Source organism: Lolium perenne, chromosome 2, assembly GCF_019359855.2.
Source record: "Lolium perenne isolate Kyuss_39 chromosome 2, Kyuss_2.0, whole genome shotgun sequence".
Lineage (NCBI taxonomy): Eukaryota > Viridiplantae > Streptophyta > Magnoliopsida > Poales > Poaceae > Lolium > Lolium perenne.
In genome coordinates, this window is record NC_067245.2 from 255,612,525 (window position 1) to 255,631,607 (window position 19,083).

The 19,083-nt window shown below is 44.1% G+C and overlaps 3 protein-coding genes across 5 annotated transcripts; 2 read left to right on the forward strand and 1 right to left on the reverse strand.

The window, feature by feature from the left end:
• The first annotated feature begins 2,276 nt into the window (after positions 1-2,276).
• LOC127335676 (uncharacterized) lies at positions 2,277-5,771 on the forward strand. The gene is made up of 6 exons (XM_051362395.1): positions 2,277-2,799; positions 3,487-3,585; positions 3,942-4,119; positions 4,980-5,077; positions 5,246-5,307; positions 5,416-5,771. Exons 1-6 carry the CDS (start codon positions 2,368-2,370, stop codon positions 5,528-5,530), a joined length of 984 nt encoding a protein of 327 aa, XP_051218355.1. The 5' UTR covers positions 2,277-2,367; the 3' UTR covers positions 5,531-5,771.
• A 282-nt stretch (positions 5,772-6,053) lies between these two features.
• LOC127335677 (uncharacterized) lies at positions 6,054-9,997 on the reverse strand. Of its 3 annotated transcripts, none has more exons than XM_051362397.2 (6): positions 9,840-9,997; positions 9,438-9,594; positions 8,556-8,781; positions 8,218-8,288; positions 7,341-7,581; positions 6,054-6,331 (listed from the first exon to the last, which is right to left on the reverse strand). In XM_051362397.2, exons 1-6 carry the CDS (start codon positions 9,886-9,888, stop codon positions 6,326-6,328), a joined length of 750 nt encoding a protein of 249 aa, XP_051218357.1. In that variant the 5' UTR covers positions 9,889-9,997; the 3' UTR covers positions 6,054-6,325. The 3 variants fall into 3 exon arrangements, with proteins under 3 accessions (XP_051218357.1, XP_051218356.1, XP_071682740.1); XM_051362396.2 differs by having other exon boundaries at positions 6,055-6,331; positions 7,341-7,587; XM_071826639.1 differs by lacking the exons at positions 6,054-6,331; positions 7,341-7,581 and having other exon boundaries at positions 8,161-8,288; positions 9,840-9,996.
• Positions 9,998-12,200: 2,203 nt separating this feature from the next.
• On the forward strand, positions 12,201-13,505 carry LOC127335682 (probable aquaporin TIP3-2). Its single transcript, XM_051362400.2, has 3 exons — positions 12,201-12,537; positions 12,630-12,877; positions 13,015-13,505. Exons 1-3 carry the CDS (start codon positions 12,393-12,395, stop codon positions 13,417-13,419), a joined length of 798 nt encoding a protein of 265 aa, XP_051218360.1. The 5' UTR covers positions 12,201-12,392; the 3' UTR covers positions 13,420-13,505.
• The last annotated feature ends 5,578 nt before the right edge of the window (positions 13,506-19,083 follow it).

A 19,083-nucleotide genomic window follows, 5' to 3' on the forward strand; every position in this document is an offset into this window, starting at 1 on the left:
TGCTGATGATGCTATGTTATTTACGCTTTACCACTTCGGTGGAGAATTTTGTGTGTGGCAACTTTTTGGAGCATTTGAATGAGTTCACATCTCTTCATTTTTGTTTTGAGGGACCTCATTTTTCTTCTAGGATTATGAATTCTGAAGAACCACCACCTAGTGAGGTTCTTGTTAGAGAAAAGGATATCATGATTTATTAGTTACTCAAACAAGAAAAACATCTCATAATAAGCTTTTAGCACCATGTAAAATGTGTGAAAAAACCGAACAGATGAAAGTCGTTTTACATGATTAATATTTCTCTGGATCCTATGGCAAATAATTAAATTTTAGAGAAAAGTGTGGCAAATTGTCAATACCCCCTTCAGTTATACACATATTATTTGACAATGAAAATGTGGTAAATTGTCAAATATCCCCCTTCAATTATACACATAGTATTCGACAATGAAAGTGTGGTAAATTGTCAAATATCTCCCTTTAATTATAGTCACATACTATTGGACACAGAAAGCAATGCAGTCACTAAAGATCTCTGATAAAACTACAAGTTGTGGGGTGAGAAATTGCATGAGAAAACAAACCCACATAGTATCCGACACGAAAAGCAATGCAGTCACTAAAAATCCCTAAGACTGCTCGTAGTGGGGGTAACATAGGTGGTAACATCACACAACCCAAGACATTTTGGTGACATGGCATAACAATAAATGAAGAAAGAGAATAAGGTGGTAACTAACTATGTTACCATAACATCACACACCTCAAAGCAATATGAGTCTACAACATAACTAATGAAACATTGCATGAAACCACATCTAAGTTACTACCCACTATGAAGGTAGTAACTTAGACTAGTAACATGACATATGTTACTAGTCTAAGTTTCTCTCCACTATGAGCAGCCTAATAAAACTACAAGTTGTGGGGTTAGATATTGCATGAGAAAACAAGCCCACATAGTATCCGACACTGAAAGCAATACAGTCACTAAAGATCCCTAATAAAACTACAAGTTGTGGGGTGAGAAATTGCATGAGAAAACAAGCCCACGTAGTATTCGACGCTGAAAGCAATGCAGTCACTAAAGATCCCCGATAAAACTACAAGTTGTGGGGTGAGAAATTGCATAAGAAAACAAGCCCACACAAGTTGAACTAACATCTAGTGTTTTCAAAATAGTCGCACGAGTCATCCTTCCTAACCGGCGATAACACACCTTTTGCAAGACATGTTTCCAAAACGATAATCCATTATTGTACAACATGAGGAAAATACTAGGATCGTACAAAAATGAAAAGAAATAGAAGTGGCATTGACTAAAATAGAGTCAACACCACCATCATCGCCACTAGTCACACCGAATCACTAGATGACAAAAGGGCGTGTTTGGTTGCTCACACACTTCAGGCACATAGCTTAGAGCTTGATTTGCCTCATGCAGATAAAAATGCATTTTTCTTCCGGCATTATCTTGCCTTGCATGGGAGAATTACACACATAAGTACGGTGCTTGTTTACATCATGTGCTCCCATAATGCGGAGTTTTGGGTGCGTGGTTGGGTGTGTTGGATGGTTTTTCTCACCTCTTCTCACTATGGTGAACTTACATCACATAAGCACACATGCAAATAACTTGTTATTACCTTATCTGTAGCTCTCAGGATTAAAAACTTACAATGTGAGAGTTGTGTGGAACAACGAGATGGAGCTAGTAGTCAGCGGCCTGCCATGCACGATGAATCTGATAAAATTCGTTAGAAAGGTTTAAAAGGTTCCAAACTTAGCACGGAATTGAAGTAACAGTCAAAGTGACTCACAATCGATCTTCAAAATGAAACACATCTGGGCATGAACCGATTGACCGAAAACACATTAGATTATTAAGGGAGTGAGTATGTGAGAGAGAGGTTGAAGGAAATAAGTTCGGATTACATGCACATACATGAACATGTTCAAGATACTATTGATATGGACCTTGGAGAGGAAAGTTGCAGGAGGCTCTTTTTCTGGAAGCAAATTTGGTGCACATGAGCACCGGTGCTCTCGATTTTCAAAATATTTGAAGATTGTAATTTTGGCTTCCAAAAAATCATCAAATTTGTTCCGTGAATACATATACATGACCTGAATACTTGTGCGAAGTTTCGGTAGAAATTTTGAGCTATTGGAAAAAAAAAAACATTTTCCTGGCGGGCTTTTGGCCCATGTTCCTGCTCTTCCCCTCGTTCTCTCTCCCCAACGCGTCACAGGGTTTTGTTTTCTGTTGAGCTACTACTCTGGCTTGGTCTCCTCTCCGCACGCACCCCGGCCCGGAGGAGTCCCACCCAACTCCGCCCGCCGCGATAAGCCCTAGCCTCCACCTCCATGGCGACCACCACCTTCTTCCACCCGCTCGCCGTCCCCGTCGCCGGCGCCCGCCTCCGCCGCTGCCCCCTCGCCCTGCCCGCCCCCACCCGCGCACCTCCCCGCCGGCCCACGCCCCTCCTCGTCGCCCGCGCCCGCGCCAACACCCGGACCCCCGCCGCCTCCCGCCAGCCCAACGCCGCGCCCCCGAAGAAGGAGGCGGACGAGGAGGTGGAGGTGGAGGAGGAGCTGCCGTGGATCCAGGACAAGGCGCTGGACCTCGTCGAGTTCACCGGCACCGTCACGCAGGCCATCCCCGGGCCCCGCGTCGGCTCCAGCCCCGTCCCCTGGCTCCTCGCCGTCCCGCTCGCCTACGTAGGCGTATCCCTCGCGCTCGCCGTCGCACGCACCTACCGCAGGTTCACATCCCCGCGCACGCAGAAGAAGAAGAGGGTAAGTAGTCTGTCTGAACGTTGAAAAAACATGTGTCTAGTTTGATGCTTAGTGGGAGGCCGGGGAGTGGTAGGATTAGCTGTTTCGTTATGGTAACTCCTCTCTAGGATTGGGCTTTTTGCTTGTGCTACCTTATTATTATAAGGTAATATTGGGTATGTTGTAAACTGATATGGCGTACTTCTCTTACGGTAGGTAGAGTTTGAGCCATACCAAAATGTAGGTACATTTTGTGCAACAGTAGTTTGCTTGTTCGCTCTAGGCTTAAATACTTGTTCGTTGGGTCTTAAACTTCGGTCAAGGACTCAAAATGATATGAGACTGGCTTGTTTTTATCAGCTAGATGTTGCTGTCGAGTGGGAGAAAGAGTCAACATGACTTCGTTTCATACTTTCATTATGTATTAATGAGTTTTCTGCATGTTTTGAGCACTGCATTTCATGAAATTGCAATGTCAGCTTCTTGACCGTTCATAAGTTCGGTACTTCGTTTCAAATAGATAGCTCTGTGAAGATTCTAAGGCACATCATTTTCTGACGTGCCTTCAGGCTTTAATGTGTTGTTTCCTTACTGATGTTCTTAATGGAACTACATATACTATAGCTCACATAAGTCATAACCATCATGCAGACCTTATGGCACTATATATCTATGGCATTTTATGATGAATCGGTGTTTTCTTTGCAGGTAACTAAGAATATATTCTTGCTAAAGTCACTAGATGAGTTGTTTCAGAAGGGCAGGGAAACAGTGGATTTTCCAGCTCTCCAAGAACTAATGCAAAAGGTGTGCCCTTGATTCCACCATTATTCCTGAGAAGCTGAACATATATTGTACTAGTGCCACTGCAGACCTGCTTTACTTTCTCAACAAATGAATCTACTTTCAACAGCGTTACTCACTTACTCAGATATCTTATTCTGGAAGACTGAAATTACACTAGGACTTGCAAAGATATTTACCACAATTTTTGCTGATCAAAGTAGGTTTTGGCTTATCTAACTGTAATTCTTTGCACTAGTACATCCATTTCTACTGCTGTTTGAGGAATGGCTTATTTTTTTATACGTGTTCGCAAAGCTATCTCTGCCCATAGTGAGGAACACAGATATATGTGTAACTTTTTTTTCCCATTTATTCAGACAGGATTTGACATGGATGATATAGTAAGAAAGTACATCCGATATACACTGAATGAAAAACAATTCAATCCTGATGTGGTTGTGGATCTCATACATCTTAGGAAAGCATCTATGTTAGAAGATGCTGAAGTTGCTGAAATTCTGAATGAGATATCAAGAAGGATTGTTCGGGAAAAAGGTATTTTTATTCTTCTGATTCTAGTACTCTTGTATAGCACATAGTACTTCCTGAATTCTAAAAAAACGTGAAAGTGTTGTTTTGTCTTCTCTTGCCGTCCTATAAAATTTATGGATCTCCATGATGAATCCTCTGTAAAACTTGGTGATGATTGAGTATCATAGGATTTAACATTTTGTACTTCAGTCACTGCAAACTTTCTTTTAGAAGGTTACTTTCAAACGGTTAGTGAACATATAATCTTGGCTATTGTATGTTTCTTGCATTATTCTCAAATCCACTCATTACTTATTCTGTTATTTCTAGGTTCTGAGCCCTGAAATGATGTCTGCATTGTGGTTGTAAACCCAACTTGATATTGATATTTTTCATGCTTTGCCAAACATCACCGTACTGTACATGTGTGCGGTGGCAATATTCAATTAGCAATAAGAAGAGTTCTAGCAATAACTTAAAGAAGGTTTCCATTAGCTGGTGAATATTAGTGTTAAAATCTTTAGATGTTGTCAAAGCAGTACATGTGTATGCACCTTTATTCTGTGTCGTTGTACTTCAAACTGATCTTGTTTACTTTTAGGGTTGCTATGAGTGTATGACCTGCATTGCGATTGTGAATAGGAGACTCATTGTTTTTGTAAAAAAGGATCAATAACTGTGGCCTGTGGGATAGCGTTCGAAATATTAAATCACTCCATCCCATGATATTGTGGGAGGGAGGGAGTGTATATGCTTAGTTTGATTTATTGTTCTCCTACAAGTATAAGTAGTACTGATGATTTTGTTTAGTTCACATCTTGATTTGTAAGATTATGCCTGCATATTGCTACATCACTGAGCAGATTTTGTCTGTGATCTTGCAGGTCCAATAGTTATGGACTTAACTGGATTTACAGAACAAGGTTTTAAGAGGAAGCTTGCTGTGCAAACATTGTTTGGAAAAATCATGTACTTATCAGAGGTAACCTGCTGCTGGCATCTGCTTTATTGACTCTAATTTACATTATAGAATTTTCTTGACTTCTTTAACAGAGTTAAAGATGTTTTGGATGTCAGGATATTGTATTAGTATAATCTAGTCTGTTCCTTACTGTCCCCTGATCTAACTGAATACTTGTGAATCATCCAGCTCCCGGAGTTCTGTTCTCGTGACAGCTCGCTTGTTGTCAAAGAAATCTTTGGAGTTACAGAGTATGGCAAAATCCTAGTTATGATGATCCTTAGAATTTTATAGTGCAAATGGTGCTTTTAATGCCACCCTCATAACCACTGTTTCTTGTTTTATTTTCATGTGAGCAGTGAGGATGCAGACAGCCTTCGAAGTCACACCCTTTCTGAAGCTGGTGATATCGAGTCATTAGAAAGAATGATCGATGATTCTGACATTGAACAAGGTACCCCACCATCATCTTGAATAATGTTGATGGAAGGATACAGAGCATCTTATATGGTAGAAGCTTGGAGTGAGTTTTTTCAACATTAAAGAAGAGAGGGATGCCCTGGATAGTCGACTGCAAGTTTTGTAAATCTACCTCCTATTAGGATTGTAGCTTCTGCCAGTGTCTCAGACCTATCTACCACCTGACTAAACAAGGAAGCTGTTGAGAGATGGTGCCAACGATGAGTTTATATAAAGTGGTAATTTGTTAACTGTATTTGTGCTGTTCTTTTCAAGTTTTATGTCCATAAATTGAAAAATGAACATGTTGGCAAGAATCGCAAATCTAGCATTTGTGCACTTTGGCGGTGAAACTAGAGTATGTCTGGCGATGGTGCCTTCATATTTCTGATGAATGGATCCAGATTGGCATCTAGACTGAAACGTAACCATTCTGAACCTGTTGTATACATACAACATGTAGGTAGCAGAGAGTTCAGATTGGAATGTTATGATGAGAAATCACTGAAAGCTGTACATGACAGGAAAAGTTTCCATTTGGTTTAGTGACAAACAACAGAAAGAAGGGGCTTTGTACACGCCTTACTGTAAACACTGGCTTGTTACAACTTATAACTGACAGAATTATCTTCTGAAACATCGATGTCGAAGCAATGGTCCTTGGAGAACTTCACATTTATGTTCCATGTCCATGAAAAGAATAATAAAATAATGTGAATCCTATACTAAGTTGCATCTAGTAGACCATATGAATTTACAGATTTCAGGTTTCCCCAAAGATTTCTCCCAGTTGACCCTTCACGTGCATGTTTACGGCTGCATTAGGAGTAAGGAAACCCGTGAGGCGAAACAGTATGTACCAAAAAAAAAAACACCTGAACAAGTTCCTGTTCAAAGTAACATCAAATTATAGTGTTGAAATGCATGAATCAGCAATAGTGGAGAAAATTACGCAACCTATCTTTTATCCATGAGATCCTGATATACTCCACATATTGTTTGATTTGGTTGATGCAGTTTAACAACAACAACGGAGTAACAATCTCAAATATTCATATGTAGGTTCTGATGACGATATTGCTGCTCAATCTGCCATGTCAAAAATAGCTATCCTAGTACCTTACAACTCATTTGTAAATCAGCTGCTGATATTGCACTAGGGAATGGAAGTAATACGGCTCAAGGTTTTCTGCCTTTTGCTTTCAATTTGGTCTGATGCCATGGGTACACTTTTATCCTCTATTTTTTCGATAAAGGGCGCTTTATTACTAAAAAAGTTCTAAGCATTATACCCAGCCTCTGCATAACTAGAATGCACACAGCTGTTTAAGAATCTAGTATCAAACATAAAGAAGATGAAAACGAAAGGAAAAACGCCAACTAGTCTGAAGCTCTATTGGCGTCGATCCTATGACTATGCACTTTTATCCTCTATTTGGAGGATAAATATAAATTGGCAGCTCCGATTTTACCATGGCATTCTAAAAGTTGTGGCTTAGTCTTTAAATCTAGAAATTCCAAAGTTTTAGCTTGCTATAGTTCATGATTATTATTACTCCTCCGTCTATTAATAGTTGTCAGGAAGTTCGTTTAAATTTGGATGTATCTATGCACTAAAAAGTATCTAGATACATCCGAATTTAGATAAACTTTTGACATCTAAAAATTGACAGAGGTAGTAGTATTATTGTTGCTTAGGATTACACACATAGTTTTAGCCTGCTATAGTCTTCATATGAATTGTTTAAACATACAACATGTGATAACTAACAATAAAAACTCAAAAGACACAAAGAGTGGAAGCAATTTATCTGTAATAGAGTACCATTTCTTCCTTCATGCCCTCAAAGCCGAGAATAGCATCTCTTTCTCTTGTGGAGAAATCGATATTGTTGAACCCATGTTTTTCCTTCACCGATGCTGAGTTGAAAGAGGCGTTTCTGACACCACTCTCCAGTTTTGAATTGTACACCAATTCCTGGAGTAATGCGAGCGCTATGTAGTAGGACCCTCCAACATGCTGACGAACATGTGTTGCGCATGGAAACTTTCCATCATGCGAAGCCCTGTAACTGCGTTAAGTTGTAGAGCCAGGCATAATTTACAAGCACAAACATATATACAGTTCAGCAATTGATCAAGTACTTTGATTCCTAGAAGCACATTTATATATGGCTATATCCAGCTGCTAACATCGATGATCAGTATAAATCTGGTAATCTCGACATATAAATTTGACAAGGGTTGATTTGAAGCCAAGACTTGATTTTCATCAAAGACTCGTAAAGTGTGGTTCAGCAGATTAATCTCATAAATCACAAGACTCCTGTAATCACTCACTCTTCAGGTTTCATAAGCTAAAACCAGCAGTTTGACGGGACCGTAGCTGAGTTTGCGAGGCATTCACTGGCTACTTAATGCATGTTTCTCTAAACTTTGTCACCAGTCATGTGAATAAGAAAATGACATTTTTTCTAATCAAGCACCATCTTCCGCAGTGCGAAACTTATATCTGATTCTGAATAAAGGTGATCAATTGGCTCTAGGCCATCAGACATTGCAAGTAAACCTGTAATACAGTATAACGTAATTCTACAGGACTAAATGTAGTAAGTTGTTAGCAAAAAACAAGCACAAACAGAGCGTACAAATGGTGATCACAATAATTCAATAAGAAATGCTGTCTCGCTGAGTTGCCTTACTTTTCAACAAATTCCTCTATCCTGATCCTTCTTTCTTGCTTTGTTACTCTCTTCTGGACTTCGGGTACAACCTGAGTAGACAAAGAAGCCTGTTCATATTCTCACTTTGTGTCTGATCTGACACAGTTTGCCATTATTATTACTAAAACATCATGGTATTATGGTACTGGAACCATGTACCTGGTAATTATTTTAGTATGTACAAAGATTAAACGAAAACTATGACATTATTAACATATGCACTGCTAGAAAAGTAAGAGATCAAAGTGAAAATAACGAGTAACACGAGCACAAATCAATGGACAAAGAGTAAAAGTAGGTTATATGTAACAAAATACCATTTCTTCTTTGGTCCTAGCATCTTTGGTTGAGAGGTCATTGTTGTTTAGCCCATATCTTCCCTCAAAGTTTCTCGAGTTGAAAGAGGCATCTCTGACATCACATTTTAGTCTTGAATTATACTCCAATTCCTGGAGTAATTCCCACGATATGTAGTAGGACCCTCCAAGCTGCTGACGAACAGATGTAGCAGATGGAAATTTTCCTTCATGTGATGCCCTGTAACTGTGTTGAATAGTAGAGCCAGGCATGAATAAAGGATGCAAGATTTAACACAAGTAAGTCCTTACTGGGTGCAGGCAAAGATATACGGCGCTAGAATTTCATCAAGCACCTCTAGAGCACATTTAGACGTGGCGCAAAGAATCAGTATATAATTTGGTTGTTTCAAATCTGAAGTATGATGAGCGCTGTTTTGAAGCTGACACTTGGTTTTCATGCACAAAATGCAGATTATGGTCGATCAGCTAGTCCCATAAGTCATATTATCACTCATTTTTTCGTAAGCTGAACCAGCAATTTTCTTGTATCCAATTCAAGTCTGTGAGCCGCGGCTGCTTACAACATGTTTCTGGAACCTTTTCCATTGGGACACTTAAATAAGATAAACAGGATAAGGAACACTGAATATCAAGAATCACCTCCAGCGGTGTCAAACAGACATCTGATTCCGAAATAGTTGATCATTGATCAATTGGCTCGGGTGTTCATAAATTGCTAGTATACGACGCGAATCTACAAGACAGGTAATAACTTGTCCCCCCTTCATACAAGATTAAAACAATACTCTAATTCTCTATAAAGGCATCAAAATCAAACTGTAAACCATGCTGACCACAAGAATACAATCAGAAATGCTGTCTGGCTGACAATTGCCTTACTTTTCAACAAATTCTTCCACCCTGGCCCTTCTTTCTTGTTTTGATACTCTCTTCTGAACTCTCGGTGGATCCTCACCAGACAAAGAAGACAGGTGTGCCTTCCCACAGAGAGGCCGATATTGTGACCGTACAACGGCGTCAGAAATGTCAGCAAAGACTGGAAAAGGGGGGTAAAATAACATAATTTAGGCCTATAAGACAAGCAAACTAACGGCATGGCAATCTGTGCAACATTTACAGAACTTAAGAAACAGATCGTATCACAGACTTCTAACTAGCGTAAAGAATAACAAACATGTATCTCTAAAAAAGCAGTGGTGTTCTTGGTACTGGGAGGGAGGTTAAATCAGCCATGATTGAACCAAACATAAACGGGAGACACTTGCAGGGCAGAGTCCAAACCCTTCTTGGAGGACGCAGAGGAGGAGCAGAAGCGCGCGGACGCTTGCATCGGAGAGGCCGCTTTCAGAGTTCAGACTATCATTTTCTGTTCTGCTGGGAGGTGAGCAGAGGAGGAGGAGAGGGGCCAGGCAGGTAGACGAGCCGACTAGGAAAGCGTGCTCCTGTCAGGTTGGTGGTGCTGGCTGGCCGATGTCGACGGGGCCCTAGGCGGCAGGCGTAGCTATGAGACTAAGAGCATGTTTCTCTAAATGAAATGAGGTCCTCTATATCTCCATATAGATGACTATCTATAAAGATTTCTTTTTAGATGATCTCAGTTTTTTAGTGGTTCCTCTATATCTAGGATATCTAAATTCTCTCTCATATAATTTAGTAATATTTCAAACAACAGCAATTCAATCACATTTCAGTATAGGCAATGCAATTCATATTTCAGTAACAGCAATTCAATCATATTTCAGTATACTACAGAAACTAGGAGCTCAGTACAAAAACTAGCAAAGAAGATTGCCCCGTCTGCGTCGGGGTCCGGCCGCGGCAGCGGCCTTCTTGCCGGCGTCGGGTCCGATTTCGCCGCGCCAGCCGCGCCGCCCAGAGTCGGAGTCCGATTTCGGCCGCCGCCCAGCGCCACCGCCCTCCCTCGATTTCGGCCGCCGCCTTCGATTTCGACCGCCACCCAGCGCCCCCGCGACGGCGACCTCGCGGGAGACGCTCCCGCCTTCTTTGGTCTCCAGATGCGCGCGGGAAGGAAAGCGTGGGGCAGCAATTTGGCTTCGATGGTCGTGGCTTCGTCCTCTATATTTGGAGGATGGAGCGAGGATATGGGAGCTCCTCTAAATTTAGAGGATGTGATAGAGAGATCACTGGGAGCCTTTTTTTTGCCTCACGGCCATCTAAATGTCTTTGGATGGCCCTTTAGAGGAACCACTAGCGATGCTCTAAGTCCATTTGTCAGTGGGGTTGACAATTAAATGTGCCTCATGTATCCCTGGGCATCAAGTGTTTTCTAACAATTGTCAAAAAAAAAAGTGTTGGTCTAACAAAATGAAATAAAATAAATTCAAAAAAACATTAATTTCGCACTTAAGTTTAGCACGTTGATGCACATATCGTCCAATTGCCGCGAAGTATTACGTTAGAGACATGCTTATGTTAAATATCATTAGGTCTTGGTTCAACGAATTTTAGGCAAAATGGAGGAGAAAGTTAATCGTAAGTGGTCCTAGTATCACCGCTTGGTTCGTCTGTATTTTACCGCTCCGTAGTTTTGCTCGCACCGTGACAAACCGGGTAACTTCTATGGACCCACTGAGCCCCGCAAGAAATCTGGTTGGTACACCATGGCACAACAAAACAATGCACGGAATGTTTCCGAACGGGACATTTAAATACTATACAAGTAAGGCCTTAGTGATAACTTAAACATGTACTTATTGCCTACTTAGAATAATTGGCAGAGCTTGACATGAACTAAATGGGGGGCACAAAATTTAACAGATTAGGGGGAAATAATATGAATTTTTCACCTAAGCCATTCCATGAAAAATCCTTCTGTACAAAACAAAAGGGGTGAGGGGGCAGTGGCCCCTGACTTTGTACTGAGCTCCGCCACTGCTTAGAATACATGAACATCATAAGGCGGTAGGTTAGCTGATACTTACTCGATTTGGGCAAGTATTTTTGGGAGTAGACCACAACATCTATGACCTTCTTATTGGCATCGGCGGTGGCGATGTAGTGAACAAAGAAGATTATGAGACCAGTATTGGTAATTGGTCTTCGTCTCCCTGAACTAATTTCTCTACTGAGGTTTTCGGCTTTCGTGTTTGGGACAGTGCCTTTTCTCTTTGTTCCCCTTTGCAATATTGTTCCTTGGAGCCAAAGCGAGAGGGTATGAGCCCTTTGACACCGGAGACAAATGAGCACACAACGTAACTTAGCTTCTTTAAAGCATAAGAAGGTATGATCCTCCGTGTTCTTTCTTCGCCTCACTTCAGTATTTGATCATTTGAGCTGAGGGCTTCGTCGACTTCAAACTACGCGTTCCTGCCTTTTGTTTACTTTGATGTCATGTAAGTTGTTTCCTCCACACTTTGTATCCGTACTATGGCCGTTTAATTCATCATTAATTTAGAGCTTGCTCTCAGAGCCTTTCTTTTTGTAAAAAAAATGGAAGAATAAAATTTTCTTTTATATTAATCGTGCATGATAATGTTCTTAGTTTTTTTTCATGTGTAGAGACTCGATGTGAGCACTTTATGCGAAGCTTTGAGTTCATAAAACACCGTGACGACCTTAGTCTACGATCCAAACACCACATAGAAACTCTTAGAACCGCCTATCTCTAGACGTCACTGATCCCCCACGTGTCCTCTCCCACTGACCACCTGTCCCATGCGGCAGCACCGCCACCGCCTAGCAGAATGAGAAGCCCCCGTCACTAGAAGGTGGGAGTGGGAGCACCTCGCTAGCTTGGATCAGTCACGAGCTCAGAATCACCAGCCGGACAGAGCAAACAGAGAGGAAGCTCTTTCCAGTCTAGCACCGTGAACCATGCTGCCAACTCGTTTCCCCACCAGCCGAGCCGACGGCGCCGGGCCGGAGCCCCTGCTGCCGGGCGCTTCCCGCGCCGTGCTGTCAGAGTTCGTGGCCACCGCCGTGTTCGTCTTCGCCGCCGAAGGCTCCGTCTACGGCCTCTGTTCGTGAACCTGCCAACACACTCTTACATGAATATTTCGCGGTGCTATGTCTGAAGAACTCGTAAGAGTTTGGTTTGGTTTGGATTGACAGGGAAGATGTTCACGGACACGGGGACGCCGGGAGGGTTGCTCGTGGTGGCGGTGGCGCACGCGCTCGCCCTGGCCGCCGCGGTGTCGCTGGCTATCGACGCGTCGGGCGGGCACGTCAACCCGGCCGTCACGTTCGGCTTGCTCGTCGGCAGGCGCATCTCGTTCGCGCGCGCCGTGCTCTACTGGGCGGCGCAGCTTCTCGGCGCCGTCCTCGCCGCCGCTCTCCTGAGGCTCGTCTCCGGCGGCGTGGTAATTCAGTTCTTTCTTACTCGGCTACATTTTGGTTTTCTCGAGACTACCAAACAAACGGTTGCCTTCTTTCTTTTGGCGTGACTATACGTTCGCCACGTCTCACTTCTGCATGCCGTATGTGCCGTGTCCTGCAGCGCCCCATGGGGTTCACGCTCGGCCACCACATCCACGAGCGGCACGCCCTCCTGCTCGAGGTCGTCATGACGTTCGGCCTCATGTACACCGTCTACGCCACCGCGGTTGACCGGAGCCGCGGAGGCAACGGCAACGTCAGTGCCATAGCGCCCATCGCCATCGGCTTCGTCCTGGGCGCGAACATCCTCGCCGGCGGCCCGTTCGACGGCGCGGCGATGAACCCGGCGAGGGCGTTCGGCCCCGCGCTCGTCGGCTGGAGCTGGCGCCACCACTGGGTCTACTGGGTCGGGCCACTGATCGGGGCCGGGCTGGCCGGCGCGCTGTATGAGTCTGTCGTGGCTGAGCAACCTGAGCCGGCGGCAGCTGCGGCCACACAGCTGCCCCTCCCAGCTGAGGATTACTGAGTTTCGTTATGCATTTGCTACAAGTAACTACTCTACTAATTAGCACCTGGATTGTATGCAAGTACCGTGCATTAGGGAAAGGAAAAAAACGCGAATAATTTGAGAATAAGAAACCGAGTCTCCCTTTTCTTAAAGGGATTTGTGCTCAGTCAATACCCAGATCATTTGATTTTGTATCATGATTCGTGCTAGTGCTAGTTAAATGTTGCAACATGAGTTATACCTGAAATTTGATGACATCATCTGACCGAGAACGAAGCTAGTTCTCAATCGACTGACAAGTAGACTGAAAAATAGTCACACCTCTTTAAACAAGTAGTACAGAAAAAAAGTGCGGCTAGTTTTCGTTCTCCTTTGACTAAGAACTAATTACTATGTCACAAAATCTTATTAAATTTTAGTTGCAACACATGTTCGAACTTGTAACTAGGACTAGCATAAATCACAAAAAAAATAACGGGTTAATTTTTGTTAGTTGTATCTCCTGTTGTAACTGAAGAAAAAATCTCAGTATGTAAAATCTCAGTTTGTAGCTTGTAACTGAAAAATATTCAGCTCCAATTCAACTTGGAATGTATATGCATGAACCATGATGTAATTAAATGGTGCACCATAATGTAGTTAAACGGTGTAGAATTTAACTGAGTATGAACTTAATTTAGAAAAGTACAGGACGATGGCTTAAACGGTGCTGGACTTGACTGAGTGCACTTAGTTTGAAAAGGTACATTAGGATGGCTTTACAATGCTGCCCTTGGGAGACCGTTCTGTCATGTTCGCTCCCGCAAGCCCAGGGAAAAACCCTACATCGGGCGCTGCCAGGCTCCTCCTTCCCCTCCCTCACCGTCGGTAGGGGCGCAACCGGGTGAAGCTCGGGCGGAGGCTGGCGTCTTCTCCCCCTCAAGTGGTGGTAGCAACGCGGGCCACAATGGCCAGTATGGGCTCGGCATGCTCATGGTGGCGGCTCCCTCTAGAGAGTATGTTGATGTGGGCGACGCAAACTTGGCGCATTTAGATGGTGGAGGATGGAGTCGTGTGGTGCAAGGTCTGACCCAGCCACATCGGTATATGGCTAACTGCGGCGGCGCAACAACCACGAGAAGGGCTCCAGGGAGTGGGATGGGCAGCACGACCGCGGTTCTGGCCGCCTCCAGTTCCAGCTGGGGCATGGGTTTCGAGCCCATGGTCCCCCGCCTCCAAATCTGGTGTTTTCGGCTGCCGTTGGGGCTGTAGGTCGTCGATTTGGCCGGATGAGCACTCTCTCGTCAAGGTGGCATGGTGTAGTTGCCGGCCTACATGTGCTTGCAGGTGATCGAGGCCCTCGCAGTGGTGATTCTCAATTTTCCTTCAGTCCGCAGAGTATTGTCGCTGGGGCAGCGGCCCTGGACGGTGGTAGCCATGTTGATTGAGGTGCGAGCCACGACCTAGGTACTGGCCGGAGACCACGGTCGTGAGGGAGGCATGGTGGTTGGCGAGCAACGTTCTATAGCAGCGGTTCAAATGCCGTTCGACAGTCTGAACCATATGTAGAAGGAGAGATTATGCCGAGGGGAAACAATGCCCGTTTGGGCCACGACGGCGACGACATCCATGTACGACATTCCCATCCTAAAGGCATTGTTGGGGCTTCTTTCACTCCTTCTACGTGCTCAACGTGAAAACCCAATATCCTTAGATTGGGCAGTGGCGGCTCTCTTGTGTCGTGCTCTTCATAAAGATAACGTCTTAGAGTTGAGGGCGCGGTCTCCTATGGATGTGTAGCGGAGTTGCGGTAGTACTTCTTCAGATGTCGTTGGCTCTTCGATTTACTCTCTTCAACAAAGCTTGCGGGTTCTAGTGGCGGTGAGCTACTGGTGGTGTTGCCTGCGATGATGGAGTAGTTTAGACGACGTGTAGCGTTCATCGGTGCGCCCGTTCTCTAGGATGAGCTCTGGCCTGACAACCCTTTGCTTGTCTAGCTTATGCTCTTCCTTAGCGTAGTCTCCGTATGCTCGCACCCTCTATTTCACACTTTCGAGTGTATCCATTTATGTAGGCCTGGTTTTTTTGTGTGTACAGCTCTATCGTGCAAGCTATATTTGGTATCTTTGTATTTTTTGTTGTTAAAGGCGTTTATAATTTTGTAATTGCTAGTTTTTGGTAGACTGAGAATGAAGTTTGTGCTTAGTAGATTCTGGAAATGTTGGATTCAGTTACAAGTGAAGTTGTAACTAGAAGAAACGTCTTCGAACCGTTAGATTTGCTTCGTTATCCGTGCTAATGGTAAGTTACAGTTGTTAAACATCTTGTATAGCTAGCTGTATAATCTCCTGTATTGTACCGTGTATACCCCTCTGTTGAAGTGGACCTTGTACATGTCATGTTATATATAAAGCACCGCGGCCCTAAGTTAGGGTTACACAATCCCATATGTTTGATATGGTATTAGAGCCTCGCTCTTCCAAAACGCATCTGTAGATTGCCGACGCCGCTGAAGATCGTCGTCTCGCCTGTGAGACCATGTCGTACGGTGCTTCTTCCTCCTCTGGCTCGACGAGCGGCGTGGCGGCGCTCAACATTACCGTCTCGAAGAAGCTCACCCGAGAGAACTTCCTACTTTGGCAAACTAAAGTCCTTCCGGAGATCCGTGGTGCCATGTTGTTTGGCTTCCTGAATGGATCCCTGCCTGAACCGGAGAAGGAGATCAAGACCAAAGACAAGGATGGGATTGAGGTGAAAATTCCAAATCCCGAGCATATGCGCCGGGTCACGCAAGATCAGTCTGTGCTGGGTTTTCTGGTGAGGAACATGTCGAAAGAAGTTCTCACGCAGATGGTTGGCCTACATACATCAGCGACTATCTAGAAGGCTGTGACAGAGATGTTCTCATCGCAGTCTAAAGCACGGGTGGTGCACCTTTGCACGAAGCTGAATCAAACCCGCAAAGAGGACAAGACCGGAGTTATGTTCTTCGATCAGATCAAGGCGTTAGCTAATGAGATGGCTGCTGCTGGTAAGCCCATGGATGATGATGACATTATATCATATGTTCTGGCCGGGCTTTATGATGAATATGATGGTTTTGTTCCTGCAATTACTGCCTTGATCAAGGCGGAACAAGTCGTTACTCTGAGCGATGTCTACTCTCAATTCATGTCATATGAGGGTCGCTTGGAGGGGAGAGTTTCTGGGAGTGGCTCGTCGGTAAATGCGGCGAATCGCGGTGGTCGTGGTGGCTTCATTGGCCGTGGACGTGGGAACTACCCAAACCAGCAGCGCAATGAACATGAGCTGCGTGGAGGTGCCTATGATCAGCGAGGAAACAATGATCACCATGGATACGGTTTATATTGGCTAACAACAATAGAAGATGCGAAAGACATAGTACGCACCTGCAATGCGTGCCAGAGATTTGCGGCAAAACCTCATTCTCCAGCAGCAGAGCTGATGCCGATACCATTGGCTTGGCCGTTCGCACAGTGGGGTCTCGGTATGGTAGGAAAGTTACACAAGTCCTGGCCAGGGGGACACGTATATTTGCTCGTGGCTATCGACAAGTTCACCAAGTGGATCGAAGCAGTACTAGTAACTTCGGCAGATGCAACATCAGTTGTGAGCTTTATGAAAGGCATAGTTTTTTTGGTTTGGCGTCCCCAACAGTATAGTTACGGACAACGGCATCAATTTCACCTCCCGAGAATTCAAGGACTACTGCGCAGAGGTAGGAATCAAACTACACTTCGCATCGGTAGCGCACCCGCAAACTAATGGCCAAGTTGAAAAAGCAAAATTATCTGCAATGGCATCATGAAGCGGCTGCTAACACCACTAGAGAAAGCTCGACACACCTGGATTGACGAGTTTCCTAGCGTGCTATGGAATACGAACAATGCCCAACACAACAACGCAAGAAACTTCGTTGTTTTTAGTCCATGGAGCTAAAGCGGTACCCTGATAGAAATAGAGCATAATTCTCCGAGAGTTGCAGAGTATGATGAAGAAACTTCGAGAAAGGCGCTGGAACACGACGTTGACACACTCGACGAAGCAAGGGATGAAGTATTGTCAAGAGTATCCACGTACCAGCAGAACCTAAAAAACTATTATAGTCGACGTTTGCGACCCAGGTCTTTTCAAGTTGGCGACCAAGTTCTTTGACTAACTCAGGATAGCCATGAAAAATTTGATTCTCCATGGATAGGACCATACATCGTCACCGAAGTAATTCCAGGAGGAGCATACAGAATGAAGGACAAGAAGACATGGAAGGAATAATCAAACCCATGAAATGTGGCGCAGCTCTGATGTTTCTACGCTTAGAAGCCGAGATAGTATCAAATATGTAAGCACACAATGTACTGAAAAAGCTCGCAAGTTCTCAGATGCAATGAGGCGGGCTTGCGATGCTGCAATATAGTAAAAATAGTGGTGATATATATTTTTCTCGCAAGGATCGGGGGCTCAAACCCGAATATTCACAATATATACTCGACTCTCGCAAAATATAGCTCGAAACTATTTTACCTGGTTAAAAACAAACCCTCGCGAATAATAAACATAGATACGCCACGAAAATACTCGGGGGCTAGAAGAAAACAAAAAATATACAAACTTGCTTTGACTATACATGAGTCTCGCAATAATGTTTACATCACATATGATTCTCCATATACAAACTTCACACTCTGGCTCAGAGTCGAGCACAATAGAAGGAAAAGAAGATGAGCATCTATAAAAAATTGTCTATGGTCACTTTTTCACCCTCAGCAGGAGCATCCAGGGCATCCTCATAGTGATATTCATGGAAGAAAGCAGCATCCACCCTTAGAAGTTCTTCAATCATTTTCTCAGCAACAGGTGTCACCGCATCGTTAAGCTTGTCGACGTTTTTTCTCCTCTGCTTTAACTTGGAGTAGCAGACATCGATAACTTTATTCAGATCCAGTTTTGAGTGGCAAATTTTCAACCTGATCAAAGCAAACCTGGCGCCGGCCATCATATGAGCTTTCACAGAGTCATGGATCTGATGAAAGTTCTTGAACTTTTTCATCAAATCAGGAAGAGTTGCAGGTCGAGGATTCGGAGAAAACATAGCGCTGTACATCATGGGCAAAGTACTAGTGCAAAAGTCAAGAAACTTCCGGACCTGAGCGGCACGATCCTGGAACTGAACGATTCGTCGAGTGCGATCCTCGCTAGCCCAGAAATCACTACCACTTTGTCTGGCAAGCCGGAGAAGGACCTCAACTCGCGAGTCAACGCGTTGATCTTCAGCAACAACATCAATAAAGGAACCTAGAACCAATCAAGAAAAACAAGATATGACAACGCACACGAGCACTGTCGAGGAAAAAGAGATATGCAGTGCAACGTACCCTCCATATCTTGACTCGTGTCAGTCATCAGGTCGAGCATATAATTTTCACGGGCGGTATCGCATAGCCTCAGCCACCGCAGTTCCCTTTAATTCCTGAGCCTGTCAAAGAGCAGCGGGCGGTATCGCATAGCCTCAGCCACCGCAGTTCCCTTTAATTCCTGAGCCTGTCAAAGAGCAGTTTTCTCGTGCTCGGAGGATTTGCGGGATTGGTCCATAATAGTGATTGCTTGTTTTTTAATGGCTTGGAGCTGTTGACGAAGTTCAGTCAGCTCCTGCTGAACTGAGTCAGCACACGAAGAATCGTCCAA